The sequence below is a fragment of the Typha angustifolia genome, chromosome 7 (genome assembly GCF_048772165.1).
Source record: "Typha angustifolia cultivar Huaian chromosome 7, ASM4877216v1, whole genome shotgun sequence".
NCBI lineage: Eukaryota > Viridiplantae > Streptophyta > Magnoliopsida > Poales > Typhaceae > Typha > Typha angustifolia.
The window spans coordinates 12,800,347-12,815,315 of NC_133245.1; the positions used below are offsets into that span (position 1 = coordinate 12,800,347).

A 14,969-nucleotide genomic window follows, 5' to 3' on the forward strand; every position below is an offset into this window, starting at 1 on the left:
ATCCCTAAACTAATCCTTAGCTAAATTCTATTGAATTGCTGATTTTACTTGATATGGATAAACCTCATTCTAGACATACTAAGTTGGCTAGACCAACAAATAATCAAGAAAAAGTCAGGTGTCTCTGTCTACGTCAATGTGCCATGATATCCATTAAGAGTATTTGGCACATTAAGTCACCTAACTCCATCGGAGTACTTCAGGCGCATGCAACCAAGAAGTTCCTCATACATCAAGTAGCATTTAAGAAAAATGAAAAGATGATTATTGAATATATGGAACTGCTTCTAGTTTCATCACTAGACTGATGAAACTGAAATCTAAAAGAAAAGTAGACTATTTTGAAGTAAAGAGTGTCATATTTTCATACCTTATGTTAGATGGCAAAAAAAAGATATCCCTAGAAGACTCCTTTTTGTAAAGTTAAAATTAGGTTGCAGTGTCGCACAGATTAAAAATAGGAGGGTAGTCCTCCTAGTCTTTTTACAAAAGCCATACTCAACGGGCTTTTCTGTAAATATCTTGACTTCTTGTATATGAAATCTCACTCTTAAAGTTCTATTTCTTATCAAGAGGCACATTATAAGGAGCTTCCCAGTTGACGAAATAATGAGTACTAGACATGAAAATTTTGACAAGTTTACAATTAAAATTGACCGAGCAAGCATGAGCTAGCAAGGTAAGCCCCTTAAGTTCAACAATATTGTTTTACCGGAAGCACTATGACCCTCTCAGGGAATAATACATTAAAGATGAAGATATTTCCAATTATAGTGTGCAAGTAAAACACACCCTGCACAGTTCTATGTTTTCGCATTCAACAGTTGTTGACCAGTACTATCAATGAAACTTGTCATGTCTAAGATTAATTAGTTCCCAAATGTAAATGTTTAAGTAGCATAATCTGAATACATCATAATGTTTTCATATTTTATCAAGATTCAAGAGTAAAGAAAAAAGTAATTTTAGTCTTACTCAATAAAATCCATAGATTAATTAAATACATAACAGAAATGATAACTGGATTTACCTTGAATAGCTGAAGCAATCTCAATCGTAGGAGGGTTAAGGAGAAGATCTCTAATGTACCTAAACAAGATGTTCTTGCCTAAAGTTAATTATATAAAGATCATAGTATCATACTATTGCTACGAAAAATCAAGACAAAAACTGGAAAGAGAGCAGCATCTCCTCGCAATAGAACAAAAGAAAAAGAAAAATTAAATTGAACATTAAAACTTACAGCAATAAATCTAGATACACAAACAAGATAACTAGATAAGGAAATGCAACAAATTATCCAATTTATTGAAGTAGCTATCAGAATGCATTAAAAAAGGCCTACAACATTTTAAAAAGGAGGTTAATTAAATAAAAGAAACAATCAAAAAGAAAGAATTTTGGAATAGCACCTAAAAATTCATAAAAGAGAAATCATGACAATCTAAAAAGAAGTAAAGAACGATAACTAAGTTGATGAGTTAATCAATAGATTCCAGATTCAACCATTATTACTGTATTTACTTTTGTCTGATTAGAAGTTAGAACCACTCTTGACACCCTACTTTGTATTTTCCTGATTCTTCACTTGGCTCCTGCTTTTCAGTTATAAAAAATTTGAACTATCAACTAATGGATGAAGAGTTACGTAAATCTATTTCCTCTCTATCTTACAAATAGAAAGTTGGATATAAAATTCGTATACTAGTGGGGGAGGATTACCATAGACAAAAGAACACTTCTCCTCCAATTCTTTCTACTTTCTAGTTGAATTTCTCAATCTGTCATTATAACTTGAAAAGTAAAAAAAATTACAATTCCCATTAGGAATTTGTTGATAGCTGGAAATTGGAATAAATTTGTCAGCCGGGTCAGCTGATATGCTTTAAAATGGTTCTAGTGATATATATTATTTTTCCATTCTTTCCATGTCGTAGAGTTGAAACCAAGAAATATTTGTTGCTTTCCTGATGTTTCTGAATGTTTTCAATAAAACCTTCTCGTAGAAGTGTTTTGACAATGTTTTCAGTGACATTTGTAGATGCCAGTCAAACTGTTCTATTTTTTATCCATATCAACATCTTTAATAGAAGTTAGAGAAAATAGAAAAGTTCACATGTTCTAACATCTCATTATACAATTCCCTAGTTGTTAAACCTCTAGTTACGAAAGATAAGGCAAGAAGTCAAATTATTAGCCACAGGGAACAGCAGGTATCAACTATGGGAAGTAGATTATGCACATCACCGTTTGTAGCCGCCACCAAACTCATTCTTCGCTTTCTGTGGATGTTATGCATGAATTGTTATGCAATATGTTCCTTACAAGTTCGCACCATGTACAAGGGCACCACCAATAGAGGACCTAGGCTCTTATATCAACTTGATCGCCCTGAATCAAGTCTCCCCCACTTTAAAGAATTTAGTCATGCTAAACTAGAACTAAAGTATTAAAGAACTCTTGCTTTCCCAGCTTCCTAAACAAAATAATTCCCTGATGTCAGCTTGCTCTAATCAAAAGCCATACAATTTCTGCCAATCTGCTATACTCAAGTGCTTTAGAAGAAAAAGGAAGAAAAACAGAGAGTTTGATGGAAAAGTAGGGTTTCAGCCTTTCTCTCTGCGCACTTCAATAGAGGACTGATATGGTAAAGAAGTAGGTTCAGCCCCTTTCTTCACATCAAGTCAATATACAATTCTTTTGAATGGTAATATATTACAGATCAGCCATGTTATTCTCACTCGACAGTCAACACATGCACTATCTCTCACCCTCCTTTATTCTTAGGTTCCATATGGTGGATCCACGACTCAACTTTCAGTAGTGTGAAGTCACCCAATCCTGATCAGATAGGTCCCAGTGAAGAGGGAAAATTATGAAAAGGTCCAGAATCATTCAGTGAGCTAGGATCTCTATATCAAATTTGTCTCTCAACAACTTTAGCTTATTCTTCATTGTTTTGAATATATGATTTAGTCAAACCTTTCCTGCAATAGTAAAACCAAATTTTTCCCACGAGATTTAAAGCACTAAAGATCTCATATCGCCTCTATTTTAAGGTTGGCCAACTTGGCCAACATTGGGTGGTCATACTGTTGTATGATCCAATTCTGACTACTGGAATGTCAAAGTTGTACAACCTACAAAAGGTTAGTCTTGAAGATCGGACTTGGATACAGTCAGTGTAAACTCACCATCTAGGTTATACTCCTGAAGCCAATTTAAGCCACATCCCAATATAGCCTCCAAATTGGATATCTTCAATCTAGAACAACTAAATATTACAATACCAAATCTAAGAGGTTCACAGATTCACGCTAAAAAAGCAATCATTTGATCCAAGTTGTCAAAACAATTTAAATAGCCCAGTGATCCACAAGCCAATTAATTAAGTTAAAATATTCTTTCACTGAAAACAGAGCCAAGTATAAGAAAACTCAAGTCAACATTAGTAATTGAAGAGATTTATAAGTGGTTATCCCAAATAAACAAAAACAATATTGGGTACAGCAAATCAAGCTCATTCTCTTCCCTCAATTTCTAGTTGAAAGGAAAATGACAAAACATAATTCATTCAACTTACAATTGCGGAAGCCCAACACAGTTTGATGGAAGCAACACTTTTAACAAACTAGGTATTCCCTCAGTTGGTATTACTCCTAAGCAAAGAACATTAGTACATAAACAGTCAGTAATAGTTTTCTAATTTCAACCTGCACAAACACAAATATTTAGTTTAAATAATTTACTGTAACCTATTTGTGTTGCAGTTCCAAGATACAAAGGTTGGGGTCTATTTTCCGAAGATATAGTGACATTTCGGAATGTGGTTTGTTCATCCAGACCATAAAGTTCTTTTACCTTGAAAAAGAAAAAACTATTAGTTCTCAATTACAAGCTAAATTAAAGAGGATTATTGTACGAAAAAAAATGATAAATCAGCACCACAAATGAATAGCAGATTTTACTATTTTAATTTGTAACTTTACTGAAATGCTGAAAAGAAGACCAAAAAGGATCCGGCATAAACATAATTTAAAACATATGTATTCTAGATGCACCTTTATTCCATTTTACATCTGCAAAATCATCATTACAAAGTAAATTAATAAATTGTCAAAAAGTAGAATTGTTTGAAAAGCAACTTCAGCGCTATGCCACTATCCTTTGTAAATTGAATGTTAATAAACGACAATTTGCATAACAGCTTTAAACAACTTATAACAAAACCATGATATTCATTCTGTTATCAGGGGACTGTAAGTCAGTAACAATACGAAAATATCCGTTGTTAAATAGATGACACTACTACAATTTGTTACCATATGTTGGATCGGAGCCAGAGTTCAATCTTAGGGTGTTAAAAACACTTGTAATATCTTATAATTTAAACAACTAAGCATTTAGTATTTTGAGATAAAGATATGATAGATCATTAAGTTGTTAACCCATTGGATAACAAATTAGGCCAAAAGCTTATGATAGAGGTAAAATATCAATAATGTGATCTAACAGGTCGGGCCAAAAGCCTAAGATGGAGGTAAAATATCAATAATGTATGTTATGCCTTAACAAACCACATCATATGCAGGCCCCTCTACATTACATGTGGGCAGATGAGAGACAAGAGAATGTACCGCCCTTAACACCACACTAGAATATATAATAGAACAATTGGGAGTAATTGGGGCTTGACATTACGTCCTCCAGAAAAATAAGCTCTAATAGACTGATACCATGAAATAATCAATGCCAAACATTTCAATACGGCTCTGTGAGTTTTGAACTCTTGACCTTCACAAAAAATAGCGTTTAATACAATGATTACAAATGCTTTTCCTTTCTCTTGGAAAGATTGGCAAATTATTCTCTTACTTGCTTGTAATAGCTTATGCTAGGGCAACAGTGACGTGGCAAACCATGTATGAAGAAACTTGCAAGAAATATTTATTTTTACAAGAAAATTCATCTGTGGAAAGGACTACAACTGTTTAATCAATGAAATACTGAGCCTAAAACTTGCAAGAAATATTTATAATCTGCATGAGATGAAGTAACCCACTACCAAAGAGAAAATTGAGATTGAAAATCCTCTTAATAAACTGATATGAGGAAGACCAGACGTATATAGGTACAGTTTCTCATTTAAAAAGAGAACCCTCCAAATAAAATGAAATGAATTAGAAGATTTAGGCATAACTCGGTATAATGGCAGGCATAACTCGGCACGGGGTTGTGTCACTAGCACACCCTGTGCCAAGTGTCGTGCCATTACTGGCACGACCATCCATGACTTAAGTCAGCATTTTGCAACACATTGACTATCTTATCAATTAGTATAATGTACTCTAGTGCTCTACAAATGCCTCCATGCAATCTCCAAACTGATGTGGAGCCATTTTTTTTATTTTTCCTATTTTCGTCAATCATTATCAAATCAACTTTAGTCATTTTCTTAACAAACATAATATAATATATGAAGCCCTTTCTTTCACTTTTGCTTAATTCCATCAATTATTATCAATCAACTTTAATATTATGTGTTGAAGGCTTCGACGGTAGTTCTGGCCTCTCCACGCATCGACGAAAAGTGCAAGTCTTTCTACCTCACAAGAACACTTCATAAGCCTTTAAAGGGGGTGTGATAGGCATTCCCCATGCCATGTGCCAGATAAAACAGCCATCCATGGTCCCTTTTAGGTCAATTGTTTATCTAAAAGTATGCAAAGGACCAACTAGGCACCAAGCAAGTACTGATCAGTTGACACAAGACAGTGTGATTAGGAATAACCGAAGAAACCACTAGTTACTTATGACTGTTCCTCAAGTTAATTTCAAATGTTTCCTTAGTCTAAAGTATCCACTTTGTCTTTCTCTAGTGATCTAACAAACTTCATTCCTTCAATTTTTTCTACATGTTAATGGGTAGAGCATGATGACCATGTATGTTAAGACATAGGTGGCATCAAAAGTGTTGATTGTATGGTGAAATGTACAAACAAGAACTACAACTCTCCTAAAATACATTGAATCACCTTACAATATCTTTTGGCAGTATGAGAAAGCTTCAAAGAACATGGCTTGTAATTGAAATGAGTATTTTGGTACTAATGCTATCATCTGAAAGAACCGAAATCTCTGCTACCAATTTGGTATAAATTTCTGCATATCAAGATATTTAGCAACATTTTGAGGGTTTGGAATCTTTTTTTTTTTTCTTTGTTGGAATTAGCACAGTAGATTTCGTTAATACAGCTGATATATATAGATAAAATAGTGTGCAGTACCAATAATGTCTCAGTAGTAGCAGAATCGGTAGTTAGTCTCCAAGATGGTTCTGAAGTAAATTCCTCCATCAAGATATGTTGCCACAACTATTGATCATAAGGATAGTCTCAAAAGAAGGCTGATTGATAGAGGCCACACTCGCAATGAAGGTAAGTTCAAAAAATATTTACTACATGAAATCATGTGAATTGAAGTTAACGGCCACGATGCTCTTCAAGAAGATTATCTGTATTAAATAATCTCTTCCATAATAATACATAGATACACTGTCAAGTGACTGGATAAATAAGACCGAAGAAGTACCAAAGATTCACCATATAAGGTTGTTAAGGAACACGTACAAGCTCCTATGTGCAGAATAAAAACTTTATGTTGTGGGCCATGTCATCTTGGGAGAGAAGTAAAAAGAAAAAGATGCGAGGTGGTTTTGATGCTTCAAAATTAAGGTGAATGATTGCAATACAAATAAACAGACAAAAGTAACAACCATATTAAAATACAGACCTTGCACAATAGGTCTTCAACAGGAGCACCATCAAACCATTCAAAGGGCTTTCCATTACATTCTCCCCACAACAAACCTCCATCACCAAATTCTCCCCAGCGAGATGTGCCTGAAGGTGGTGCTAATCATCATCAATTACTTAAAACAAAAAGACAAAAATGTCAAACAGAAAATCATACTGGCAGAAATTGTAATGGAATAAGTAAACATATTCATTGAACTACCAAGTAAAATGCAGAGACATGCTAATCTCCATCACAATAAATCGTCTACCATCAACAAACAGTATTGTTAAGGTGAAAGCATCTGTTAATTAATTATAATAAAAATATCAGACAAAGACATTTGTAAGAATCTGGCTTAATGTCCAAACCTGAAGAATTATGTCTCAAAGAAGTATGCAGGTATAAATGATGATAACGACAAGTACGAATCTTGGTAACTATTGCCTCTTCTGTGAGCCCATCTTCTGCTAAATATGTTTTCATGGTTTCTAGTACTGATATCATGCAATATCCTTTTGCAGAATGTGAGATTCCTGAAAAACAAAGTGAAGTTCATAAAGTTGCTAGTAGAATGATCAAACTAAAGTAATTGTCAGTTCATTGCAGAGCTTGTAATCATTAGTTACATTTAGGCCAATTTCCTGATGGAACAGGTATTCATGTTTTGGAGGATATTTAGTAACATAATTGATTTCATTCAATACATGTTAACATAACAAGATCAAGGATGATCTAGTTCACAACAAAGCAGATCCTAGACAGCAACAGAGGAAGCATATTTCTGGATAAAGAAAATAGAAAAGCAGAACCAAATAGATCTTATATTAATGCTTCTCATGCCAACAAAATGTACACCATATTTTCACAGAAAATATCATCTTAAGAACCTTAAAGAATGGTCTTGTTAGGGTAGATCTATGAGAGAGAAAAAATGCACGTAGTAGCAAAAAAGAATGCAGAAAATTTAAAACAAAATGTACTAGATGATAACTTTAGCATCTAGCCATCTACATTTACTTGCTTGGGCCTCTGGCAATATGTCATCATGAAAGGGTACAAAAGGATCTGATACTAATTGGACAGGCCAAGTCTATATCCAGTTTTCTATTCCAGTTACAGCTAAAGAGAGTCAGGTCGATAAGCTGATAATGAACTTGGTAACAGTGACTGGGTATCCGGATTAGAAGTGGACATCAGATTTATCAATAGTCAGATTCACTAAGATATATAGTGAATCAATAAAATATATAAAGAATCAGGGCTCGCATGAAATCGAATGGATAAAATTCAACTGTTTTCAATCCCAGATGCACATCTCATTAACACCGCACTTTATTTATGTTAATTCAATTCCCAAGTTGGACATTGTTACAGTTGAACAAATAAAGAATTCCATATACAAGTGACACAGAAAGTCATAAAACTAAGCTGGCAGGGCTGATTTATAAGATGCAATGGAAATGCCAGTATATAGATGTAAAGGAGCAAATGCATGGAGAAAAAAACACTCTTGGAGTTTTGGCTAGGTTAGTATGAATTTACATGCAGTTAACTAAGAATAAATTTGGGCTAATTTAAAATGCATGTTTAAAAGTAGTGAATCAGTATAGTTGTACTAATCATCATTGTTTTGTTACAAACTAAATCTGAAACGATCAGAACATAAGAAAATTATGATATTTTTATAGGAAGAAGTATCGGAAGCACGGATCTAACGGCTTTAGTTTCACATGATTATGAGGTCTGGATGAAAAATTAAAAACAAAACAGTAAGGGAAGGTCAAAACATGACAGAAGTGAAAATATCAGACGTTGCAGCAGTTGTCAGAGGGTGGTGGTGGACCGCCGTAAAGTAGGGTGGCTCATAAAGAAAATGCTAACTAGGGTTTGGAAAGAGAAGATAGATGGTAATAGAGGTGATGATGAAAGATTAATTCACTTCTACTCCTAGTTTGCTCTTATAACTACTCCTATGCTACTTTTACTCTTACTCCTAAGATAGTCTAAGATCAAAATATAATAGAATTTTTACAAATCACACCCTACATTTTACCTATTTTATTATTCACACCCGTCTTTAAGAATTTTATAAACTAACCCCTCATTTTCTCCTATAATTCTCATTTAACACCCTGGGTTAACTTAGACGGTATTAAAAAAGGAATATTTCGTTATAACATATAAAATAATTTATAAATACCTAAATTACCTCTATTTCTTCATTCTATTTTTCTCTTCTCAAAGAAGAAGATAAAGAAGAAAAAAAAGAAGAGGATAGGGAGGGGAAAATGAGGAAAGGTGGTGGCGGCAATGTTGACGGCGGAGGAGATAGATAGGAAAGATGGAAGGATATAAAATATGAGAGAATGGTAGGGGTATTTTAGTAATTTAGTCAACATTAGTTAGTCAAAATAATGTTAGGGTGTTAAATAAGAATTAAAGAGGAAAAGAATGGGCGAGTTACAAAATCCTCAAAGACAAAATACAAATCACAAAATAGGTAAACTGTAGGATGTGATTTGTAAAAATCTCAAACATAATTCTTAATTCTTCATTAAATGCTTGGATGATTCAATATAAAAGCTAACCCCTCTATATATAAACGTCGAATACAATGAGTTCTATTAGGATTAACCTTGAAGGCTTATACGACTCAAACTAGGATCTGCCCTAAAGGCTTCCATAACTCGAACTAGAATTTACCCTAAAGGATTATACGATTCGATTTAGGATTTGTCTTAAATGCTTATATAGCTTAATTGGATTTGCCTTAGAGGCTTACTTGACTTAACTAAACTTGTCTTAAGAGCTTACATAACATAACAAGATTTATCTTAAGAGCTTATATAATATAACTAGACTTATCTTAAAAACTTACATAAAAGATAAAATAAACTTAATCCATCGAGCCAAATGTCCTTGTGAGTCAATCCGACTTGACCCAGTTGGCATCAAGTTTAGTCTTTGAATGAAAAGCAATCTAGAACAATAAAGATTTTGCTAAGCATCAAAATAAAATGAGAAACAACAGAAAGACAGTGAAAATGTATATCATATGAAGTTCTTACATATGTACAAGATATATTTGTCAGACAAAATATTGGTTTGAATTAGTAAAGTCAGCAACATAATATTACATAAAACCAAGGAAAAGCGTCCCAACATAAACATGAAAATCATCAGATAATGAATAAATTACCAACTACAGGCATTGGATCTGGAAACTCAACATCATGGTCAACTCCAGCAAGTCCAAAAACATACGGGCTACCTGGATGTGCATGACTGCAACAAAACACCAAGTCAGAATTATATACAAAAAAAAAATGTCAAAAGAAGAAGGGGAAAACAATTACCAACAAGCACACTAAAATCAGCAATTTCAAATAAAAATGTATGCCAAGATGAGATCAAAAGTAATACACAAAGGATACAAAGAAAGAAATTTTGAAACATGAATATGAGCCGCATTATTCTAGAATATGTACAGAGAAAGGAAAACTATAAGGGAGACACACAATTGTAAACATAATATAAGTTCAAAAATGTAAACTATTAGTATGTTTTAATATAATAATCAATATCAACTATAGGTATGTCTCTAAATTGGAAACAGGGTGGCTACAACTTGCATGTTATAAACGCATCCAAATGTTGTCCATGTTAGCAAAGTTCCTAACAAGTCAATTTTTTGGATTAACATGATATCAGAGTTGTTCACAAGGTGATGGTATTGTTGGTATCCTTTTCTCCACATGAATAGCCTCAGGTTGGATTCACCCCTTTGGATTCCTTCCAGTCTTGATCCGTGGCTTATTTGAGGATGATAACTAAACTAATGGTTTAGGTTAAGTACTTAGCAGTCACCTAAATGTTTAATCTTTGGTTCCTTGTCAGCCGAAAAGTTCTAATTATGATGCTGTTCCAAAATAACTGAAGAAAAACTGAGAAGGAGAAAAGGAAAGGATGCAAAATCCAATCATGCAAATCTGAAATAAAAAGCTAGACATGTCGATAAAAACCAGGAATGAGTATGAAAGATAGAGATGAAAAAACAACCATTAAATTTGTATTTGTAATGTACAATGAACAGCATGTCAGAAGATGATATAAAGATAGACAGCCCTAGATCATGCAATTTATATGTCAGAAAGCAGGACACATATGAAAACAAGGGTTCCGATATTCTTAACTCACTAACTTTTGCATACTTGTACAATTTTTTATTCATGTTACACTCCATTGTTTTGTCAAAAAAACTTTCTTTAAAGAAAGAACTGTTAAGATGCTGATCATGATTCTCAATAAGTTAACAAGTCAATCTAGAAAGACACATAAGACTTCCCAAATTTCAATAGGAAAAGCTACTTCAGTTAGAATGGTTGAATCACATGCCTCAATTATGATTATGGTTTTTGGATGAATAACATCTAGACTCAGTCAAAGACATTCTATATCTTCAGTAGTAATAAGGGTACAGCTGCAGACATCTTGCCCTCCCCAGACCTGCATGGCAGGGAACCTCATAATATATATACTATATACAATATGAATTCCCTTCAGCCAAGCACCAAAACAACAGTAGTCCAGTTGGCATGAGCTCGTGATGACAATAAGTCTGAACCCATAGAGGGAAGCCCAAAATACAACATAGAAAGAATCATCACGGAAGAATGTGATAATTTGGAGATCTATTAAAACATTAATAAATATCTCCAATCATATTATGTGTTAAATAATATTTACATATGACTATTACTATATCTTTAATAAATAGGTTATAATACATATATTAAACCAAAAATCAAAAATTGACGTGCCGAAAACCCAAAAACATCTCTAAATATTCTAATTTTTTTATTAAAAACATGTCAAAGGCGTATCTATTGGCACCCCCGCCAACCAACGCATGCCGTGACAATGGTTGCATGGCACGGCCATTGTATTCTATACTCCATATATGTCTTTAGTTTACTATAAAGACTACTGCTTATGACTTGAATTGACAAAGGAACACCTTCAAAAGTTCTGAACCATGCTACTTATTTCATACCATACTAAGCCATAGGGATTTTCATTACGAAAGATGAAACTACAACAAATAAGTCATAGGTTGTTTCACAAAAACGAAACCACTATTGGTTTCCAATAGTGAGAAGTTCCTTATTTTTGATAAATTCACTGATGCTATATCCATAAGATAGTTATTAAAAGAAAATGCCTAAACAACTATAAACAGAATAAAATCTGACAATACAACGGCTCAAACAAGTGAACAATTAAAACAATCCAACTTAGCCACCAAGTTTCTGGAAGATAGCAAATGGCCATCTCCTATCTTCATAGGCTTCTATAGACATAATTTTAATCAATCTTAAACTAGTTACATTTTATTTAAATGAATAATAAAATACAACTCAGAACAAATTTCAATGGCAAGAGCTCCTATGAGTATTGGAAAATGGTGCAGAAGTAGAATAACTCCATCAACAGGATAAGTTCATTTTCTATCTGCCCCAGAAAGGTCCTCTATCATAAAAAGCAGCACAGTTTTTATTAGTAAAATAAATAATATAGAAAATTGTGATGTTGACTTGCACTTGTTGTACCGATAACCTACCAACACAATGGCATGGCTCCATGGTGGGCTAGACCGATCCCGTATTGCCCAATACGGGTGATACAGTTACAATATCAAGTGACTCTAATTATATGCCACACGAGACCCATTAAGTCAAAGAGACCCAAAATCAGACTCTTTTTGGCAGCACCTTTACAAATAGAGAGTGAGAGTTCGAGAAGAAGAAAAGGAGTAAGAGAGGAGATCTCAGAGGTTTAAAGATTTTTTCTTCAAATCTCATCAGAAGGTAAAAACTGAAATTTCCTTTCATTCTCGTAAGTCATTCATTTGTTTCACTTTAGCAACCAATTTGGGGAGAACGAAACTACAAATTATAGATCTAGCTTAATTTTGCTATATCTATCATTTGTAATAGTCATTCTACATAGATTTAGTATTTTAATACTAACTTTTTAGCAATGTTCGTCGGATCTGCCGATCCCAATCCAGGCCAAATCCCAGTCAAATGACTGGGATCGGCCAATATCAGCCGATCCGAATCAAGATTGAACGGTTTTAATTAAACAGAGCCAGATCCATGATAGATCTGACTCGAATCCGACCCGTAGACATCAATTATTGATGTCCCCAAGCTCTTTCTCTCTTTACTTTTTTTCTTCTCTCTCTCTCTCTCTTTCACTCATTTCTCTTTTTCTTCTCATTCTCACTTTCTAACGGAGTTCATCAAGTATTCATTGTTTGGAACCATCACATAATCCATATACTGATTATTATTCTTCTCAGTATTCTTAGTATCCTTCTTAGTATTCTCACTTTTTCAAACACAAAATCCACATATTAATTATTATCCTCCTTTTTTTACAACAAGATCCATTTGACATAAATGATATAATGCGATCACTTTTTGTAGCACTAGACCCTAGACATTATAATTCTCAAACTTATAGTGATTATAATGATGACCATAGGAATTTACAAGAGTCGGTTTGGTATTCATCGGAGTTTTGACTTTTAAATAAGTTAGTACTATTATTTAATTTTTAGGGCCCATATGTGCATAACTATTATTTTCTTTTTTTTATCATGTTTTCTAAATTTTTAGAAACTTTTCCGTATTTTTAAATAATATTTAGAATTTTATATTATTAACAAAAATCTGATCCGATTTGGGCGACCGATACAGCCAATCCGACCAATACTTATCATTTTCCCATAAGGCTGATCCCGATCTCAATCCTGATTTTCAAACTTTGCTTTTAGTGCTAGATCTATAGAAGTACTCTTCAAAATGTAGAATCAAAGGGGAAATTTGATTTCCCCCAAAGTTTGCCCTAAGTTTCAAAAAAATTCAAAATTAGTATATTAAATTCATTTAGATTTGGTCAAAATTGGTATGAGAATGTGTTAGACTAACACCATTTAATTTGATTTGAACCCAAATTATATAATTTTGAGCCAAAATTATATTTCTACTTGACTTTGTTATATCATTAGCAAAATAGATCATTTACAAATTACAACATATTCTTGATATAAAAACTCTAATATAAATATTAAAACATATATTAGAATCTAAAATATTAAAAACTTAGAAAAACATATTTGAGACATGCAATATGCATGCCATAATGCCACTGGCACACTAGGGAGCGTCGACAGGCACGTGACATGGCGTATCAGCATGGCACGTCCAACTGCAATGGCAATTCTTGAATATAACATTACCATTTGAGTCATAGCTGCATGAATAAGTAGATCAAGTGCACCATTAAGTATTAACCCTACTGAAACCACTGTTTAGCTAATTAATAGGATAATTGCTCATCTTTTTAAATGAAAAAACTGAGTTCGGTATTTTAATCATCCAGAAGCCACATTCAACATTAAATATAGTATCATATTCTGCAAAAGGCCAATAAGTAAATAGAGAAGTACTTAGCAAACCTATTAACAGGTAAATGATCCATATGCTTAAGCTAATTAGTGATTACCCAGAAATAAATCGACTTTTGCGAGAACGAGCCTGTGTTGGACCTTGGACTTCCTCAACTATGCACTGCAAGGATACAACAGTTTTACTTGTTGTACGTGATTAGCATCTTCATGAGTTTACAAAAGATTTAAGCAGCATAGAAACACTTCGGCACGGGAACGCAAGCACTCAGATGATATATGACAGAAAATATACATAGAACACCTAATGTAATGTATAAAATCAGTGTGGTTTAACTCGATACAGCCATTCCTGCTCCAGAAAAACAAAATGACAATCTCCCTCATAATATACCTTATCAGATGTTTAAGACAAAAGTATATGCTTAAAGGTATCCCAGCACTGTGAAATCTTCAAACTCTTATATAAGAATTAAGAATCTCCGAAAATTCAGTCTTTCTCTACAAAAAATAGCAAGGTAAAGAAGCTAAAGATTAAAAAATAAGAGAACTGACTCCAAGCTATTTCGCCATCACTTAACGATGGTCAGGATACTATTAAGAGGATCATAGGTTGAAGGCGATGAGAACTCCTTTAAAACAATAGAAGTGACGAGAAAGATGTGTATTTCATATGCTGACACAAATTATTTTTTCT

The 14,969-nt window shown here is 33.4% G+C and overlaps 1 protein-coding gene across 2 annotated transcripts in view; it reads right to left on the reverse strand.

Moving 5' to 3' along the window:
• LOC140762776 (DNA mismatch repair protein MSH1, mitochondrial) overlaps positions 1-14,969 on the reverse strand; it is a 42,567-nt gene that overhangs the window by 18,986 nt on the left and 8,612 nt on the right. For both annotated transcript variants that reach the window (XM_073100721.1, XM_073100722.1), the window contains exons 7-13: positions 14,371-14,435; positions 9,998-10,083; positions 7,167-7,331; positions 6,793-6,902; positions 3,756-3,861; positions 3,584-3,659; positions 1,031-1,089 (exon numbers count right to left, since the gene is read on the reverse strand). In XM_073100721.1, coding sequence (XP_072956822.1) covers positions 1,031-1,089; positions 3,584-3,659; positions 3,756-3,861; positions 6,793-6,902; positions 7,167-7,331; positions 9,998-10,083; positions 14,371-14,435 — 667 coding nt within the window. The remainder of the gene's footprint in view (positions 1-1,030; positions 1,090-3,583; positions 3,660-3,755; positions 3,862-6,792; positions 6,903-7,166; positions 7,332-9,997; positions 10,084-14,370; positions 14,436-14,969) is intronic.